Source organism: Etheostoma cragini, chromosome 14, assembly GCF_013103735.1.
Source record: "Etheostoma cragini isolate CJK2018 chromosome 14, CSU_Ecrag_1.0, whole genome shotgun sequence".
NCBI classification, from domain to species: domain Eukaryota; kingdom Metazoa; phylum Chordata; class Actinopteri; order Perciformes; family Percidae; genus Etheostoma; species Etheostoma cragini.
In genome coordinates this window covers 22,945,396-22,951,083 of record NC_048420.1, presented here as the reverse complement: position 1 = coordinate 22,951,083, position 5,688 = coordinate 22,945,396, and the positions used below count along the sequence as shown (strand labels likewise).

Genomic DNA, 5,688 nt, shown 5'->3' with positions numbered 1-5,688 from the left:
GTACGACCAGAACGCACCTGAACACACCTCCCTGTACGACCAGAACGCACCTGAACACACCTCCCTGTACGACCAGAAGGCACCTGAACACACCTCCCTGTACGACCAGAACGCACCTGAACACACCTCCCTGTACGACCAGAACGCACAGAATGCATTTTCTCTGTGAACGACGTGGACGCTGGCAGTAAATTGACAACTGCGTTGGTCTTAAAATAGAGCCCAAATCCTTTTTAATAACTGTGTATGCAATATTTGTATGCACCGAATACAGCTCTTTAAAACTGTCTTGAATTTTTGCCATAGTTTGCGTTTTCAAATGTTACTTTTTATTCAGTTTTCTCTTGTTTTTGTTGTGAAAGAGTTGCCAATTAAAATTTTTTTGCTGTTTTTATCAACAAAATAAGCACAGGTTTGAAGGATTGATACACAGCTACCTCTCGGGCTGTACTGATGAAGTATTGCGGTTTAAATACAGCCCTGGATGTAGGAGACATCGGGCAAAAGCCTTCCCAGTCACCCGCTGTGAGCCGGCCTGTTGAAAATAACAACCATGCAGGAGTAAAGCTAGCTTGAATCCATGTTTGTAATACTTGGTGTAGCTTCCTCTGCTACAGGCTACATCCTCCGTTGTATCTGGAACCTGTCGGTGCATACGGAGCTTCATTAAAAAACCAAACCGTGTCTGCAGGCTACAGCAGGTTGACGTGTTGAAGCCGTGCCATTACTTTAAACAGGCGAATAGCGGCAAAAAAAACACTCCCTTTTTTTTAAGGGTTTGCAGGCACGTTGGGACGTTGGCAGCCTAAAGCTACGGACAGATGACGTGGGATGCCTGTTCACCTGGACAACAACAAAACAAGACTCCCTGTACTAAGAGTGTTACGCTTGTTTCCATCCGTTTGACAAATCGGTGTCATAGACGTAATAAGTGGCATATAGTGTGAAGTAACATGCCATTTTTTAACTTGTCCAGTGGGGCAAGTAAATTTCTCTTCCACTTGTCCTACAAAAAATTCTAACTTGCTTTAATGCAAAACTCCTATCAGATGGGGGACCTTGAGACACATTCGTATCAAATGAGGGTCTGTGGTCTAGTTTGTGTCAGTTTAGGGGACCTTGACGGGAAAACATTTGGAAACCACTGGTATAGAGCATGTGACACTCACTTGCCTTTAAAGATGAGACGTATACTTCCTGTTTGGTCTATAAAGAGTCTGAGATCATATGTCGTTTACTTCCTTCCTCTATGCTCCCTCCCTGTCTTTCTCCCATCAATCCTCCTCTTTCTCTCTCTCACCCTCCTTTAGGTTTTTGATAATTATGCAGTGACAGTGATGATCGGCGGCGAGCCATACACTCTAGGACTGTTTGACACTGCAGGTAAAAAAAAAAGTTAAATACTGTACTTCACAAGGTGCAGCAACAGGAACAGTTGTAGTAACAATAATACTCATAGGATTTGTGGAAAGCTGTGAGTTCAGTCTTCTGAAATGGGAAAGAAATGTTTTTATCTTCGGTCATGATGCCCTCGGCTGTGCTTTAGCTTCACCCGCTACATGTTGCCCATCGTGCTTGCTGCTTGCTGTTGATCAGAGTGTTTTGTGTGTCTCCCCCTACAGGTCAGGAGGACTACGACAGGCTGCGGCCGCTCAGCTACCCTCAGACCGACGTCTTCCTCGTCTGTTTCTCTGTCGTATCGCCTTCCTCTTTTGAAAATGTCAGAGAGAAGGTGAGTTTGTGTCAGTTTTGGCTTTTGGGTTTTGAAACATTACCGACTTAACACAAGGTTGTATTTATTTTATTTAGCAGCACGGCGCAAAGCCTGAAGCAAAAGTGTCTTTGCTATTTGTCCTGCGCCCACTTCTTTTTAAAAAGCAAATCCACCTGCACCCATGGGCGTGCTGGTCTTACAGGGAGGTGTGTTCAGGGGAATTTTTGGCATACTGATATCTTGAGGTAGACCAACAAAAACCTGGTCTTGAGTCAATAGCGCACCATTTTAGTTATTGTAAGACATTATTTAGCACATTAGTAAAATGCTCCTAGCCTACTTCACAGTGCGCACACTAGGCTTGTTACACACACACACACACACACACAGGGACGTGCAGCATTAGACACATGCAGAATATTACATTTTAATAGATTACGGTGCAAATCCGCCATCATAATATCAATGCACCAAGGTACAAACGCGCCTTGCTTTTAAAGGGAATGGAAGACGACACTCTGATTGGCATGTTACGCCCAAAACACACCTATGAATTAATGAAAACACTAAGAACAACCCTTTTTTACCATGCGCTACGCGCACAGACCCTTTCTTCCGCTGTCAAACTAGCAAAACTGGACTTGGACGCGCCCTAAACGCACCTGCCCCGGGTGTTTCACGCCGTGCGCTTACATCGCTAAAGTAGGGCCCTAAGTGTTTTTCAGAAGAAAACTGCAGACTTCGTAAGCAAAGGAGTTTAGATCTAATATCAAACTTCTTTTCTCATTTGTGTTTTTTTCCAAACTTAAAATGACTCTAACTTTCTAAGAAAGGTATCCAGTTTGGTTGAATGGGGACAGGTATTTAGTTGAGTATTTTTGGTATTCAAACAGTCAAAGAAAAAGTGAAAACATGCGTAGAACTGTAATAAAACTGTATATCATAGAGACAGATGTACTAATCCTTTTTATTCAACAAAGACTACCTTTACTGTAAGGTGACCAGATTTCTCAGACAAAATCCCGGGACATTTTCATCTCAGAAGCGTAAATGTCTCCTAAACACGTCATGTTTTTATTTTTGTAAAACTTAAAACGGGGGCACTAGACCTAGAGCTGTTCTCATCACGGGCTGGGCCCCCCTTAAAGGTCTGATCCTAAGGAGGTCGACCTTTCTTTTAAAGATTAAGATCCTTTTTTTAAACATAAAAGTGCATTCACTAAACCCACCAGACTAAGAGTCCATGTAAATAATCAGTCATTTTAGCATCGTAAAATACGGCTTTCTAAAACATCTGAGCTCTGAGCAGCGCTGGCTCTGGCTGTCTGAGCGACTATCGGCTACGTTTAGTCAACGTTTTCTTTCTTTCGTTCAAATTGTGGGTCTGTCGGTGACAGTGAAACCCGGAACTTCTGGTCCCCCCTACTTTACTGTGACTTAGTTCCTGACAGGCGTTGATCCAGTCTGTGGTTTCCCAGATGAAACGCCTCATCCTCTCTTTTGTCCGTGCGTCTCTTTATTCACAGTGGGTGCCGGAGATTTCCCACCACTGCCCGCGGACCCCCTTCCTGCTGGTCGGGACTCAGGTGGATCTGAGAGACGACACCAACACTCTGGAGAAACTGGCCAAGAACAAACAGCGAGCTCTGACCTGTGAGAGCGGAGAGAAACTGGCCCGTGAGCTGAAGGCCGTCAAATACGTGGAGTGTTCAGCTCTCACACAGGTACACCGAGAGGCAGTGTTGTCGTCAAGACCACCTAAACCGGGATCAAGTCATTACCAAGACCAGGGTGTATCGAGACCGAGACTTTGAGGGGCTGAGACAAATACCAGACCAAAAAACTAAATCCGTGAAACATCCAGTATAAACAACTAGCTAATATTCAACAACTACCTAATATTATCCAGTATAAACAACTAAATAATACTATCCAGTATAAACAACTAGCTAATATTCAACAACTACCTAATATTATCCAGTATAAACAACTAGATAATATTATCGAGTATAAACAACTAGCTAATATTCAACAACTAGCTAAAAACATTCAGTATAAACAACTAGCTAGTAGTATCCAGTATAAACAACTAGCTAATATTCAACAACTACCTAATATTATCCAGTATAAACAACTAGATGATACTATCGAGTATAAACAACTAGCTAATATTCAACAACTAGCTAAAAACATTCAGTATAAACAACTAGCTAGTGGTATCCAGTATAAACAACTAGCTAATATTCAACAACTACCTAATATTATCCAGTATAAACAACTAGATGATACTATCGAGTATAAACAACTAGCTAATATTCAACAAGTAGCTAAAAACATTCAGTACAAACAACTAGCTAATAATATCCAGTACAAACAACTAGCTAATAATATCCAGTACAAACAACTAGCTAATAGTATCCAGTACAAACAACTAGCATATAGTATCCGGTATAAACAACTAGCTAATAGTATCCAGTACAAACAACTAGCTAATAGTATCCAGTACAAACAATACAAACAACTAGCTAATAATATCCAGTACAAACAACTAGCATATAGTATCCGGTATAAACAACTAGCTAATAGTATCCAGTACAAACAACTAGCTAATAGTATCCAGTACAAACAACTAGCTAATAGTATCCAGTACAAACAACCAGCTAATAGTATCCAGTATAAACAACCAGCTAATATTCACTAAATCCCTCTTGGGTGAGGGGGGTGAAGAGATTTCTGAAGAGTTTTGGTACAGAGGCAGATTGGTAACGTTAGCTAGCTTGCTAGCTTTGCTAGCGTCACTTACTCTTGCCTTCCTTTATGGTTCTGTTCTGAGTGCAGATACAAATGAAAGGAGGTCCCAGCTGTGTCGGCCAGCGTCACATTGCAGAATTGACCCACTGCTATATGTTTTCTTAAAGAGATCGAAGCACACACCAACGCACAAGCATGAACTTCAGGACACTTACGTAGGCTACAGCTAAAGCTCTGCATGGAGCCTCCGACCATTCATAAATAATGCTTAAGTTGCATATTAAGTGCTGTGTTGGTGTGCTCTGTCACTGATGTTGGAGTACAATGGCTGTGTAGAAAGCCACAAGCAGCTGTACTGGAGGCAAAGCTTCGGCCTGTTCCAAACATATATTATAAATATATTTTGAACGAGCACTGCGCTAGTAGCTACAAAGAGGAAAACGTAGCTTAACGGTGTTTTGTCTCTTTCTGTGTCTTTGACAGAGAGGACTGAAGAACGTGTTCGACGAGGCCATCCTGGCGGCTCTGGAGCCTCCGGACAACAAACCCAAGAAGCGCTGCGTCCTGCTATAGATGCCACCGGATGGAGGAGGAGGAGGAGGAGGTGGAGGTGGAGGGGAAGAGAACAGAGGGAGGAGGGAGGGTGTGGAGGTGGATGAGGTAGACTCATGTTAAACAGTGCCTTCAGCCGTAGTGGCCTAATGCGGATGTGGTGTCGGAGGAGACAGGCTTGGTTTCCACCCTAGATACGTGTTGATTATAATAAGACTAACACATGTGAACACCACTCCCCACTAACCAGGAAACAGGGTTTTAATTAATCATAGGAGGAGGCGAGTTAAGCAATGGACGCCTTAAAGGTGGATGGAGTCACGGTTAGAGCTGAAACTGCCAACCGCCTTCTCAAAATGGGGACATTTCTCAAAATGGGGACATTTCTCAAAATGGGGACATGTCTCAAAAGATTTCTGCTCTAGTCAAACGTTTAAGTATCGTATAAAATGTCAAAAAACAAAATTGTCACGCTGCCGTCTTTCATTCATTGAAATTCAAGGTGAAGTTGAACTGCTGTACGTGTGCAACATGCAGCGGTTTGCTAAAGTCTCGACATTGAAATTGAACTGACGGTTACGATGAGTTACGTTTAAATGCACACTAGTACAAAATGGCGATATATGACAATATTCTGAATTTTATATGGTTCATGTCAATATTTTGCATAT

General features: G+C 42.4%; 1 protein-coding gene across 1 annotated transcript in view; it reads left to right on the top strand.

Moving 5' to 3' along the window:
• LOC117957009 (cell division control protein 42 homolog) overlaps positions 1-5,388 on the top strand; it is a 10,900-nt gene extending 5,512 nt beyond the window's left edge. The window contains exons 3-6 of the mRNA XM_034892509.1: positions 1,311-1,383; positions 1,623-1,732; positions 3,241-3,438; positions 4,949-5,388. Coding sequence (XP_034748400.1) covers positions 1,311-1,383; positions 1,623-1,732; positions 3,241-3,438; positions 4,949-5,038 — 471 coding nt within the window. The 3' untranslated portion in view covers positions 5,039-5,388. The remainder of the gene's footprint in view (positions 1-1,310; positions 1,384-1,622; positions 1,733-3,240; positions 3,439-4,948) is intronic.
• Positions 5,389-5,688: the final 300 nt, after the last annotated feature.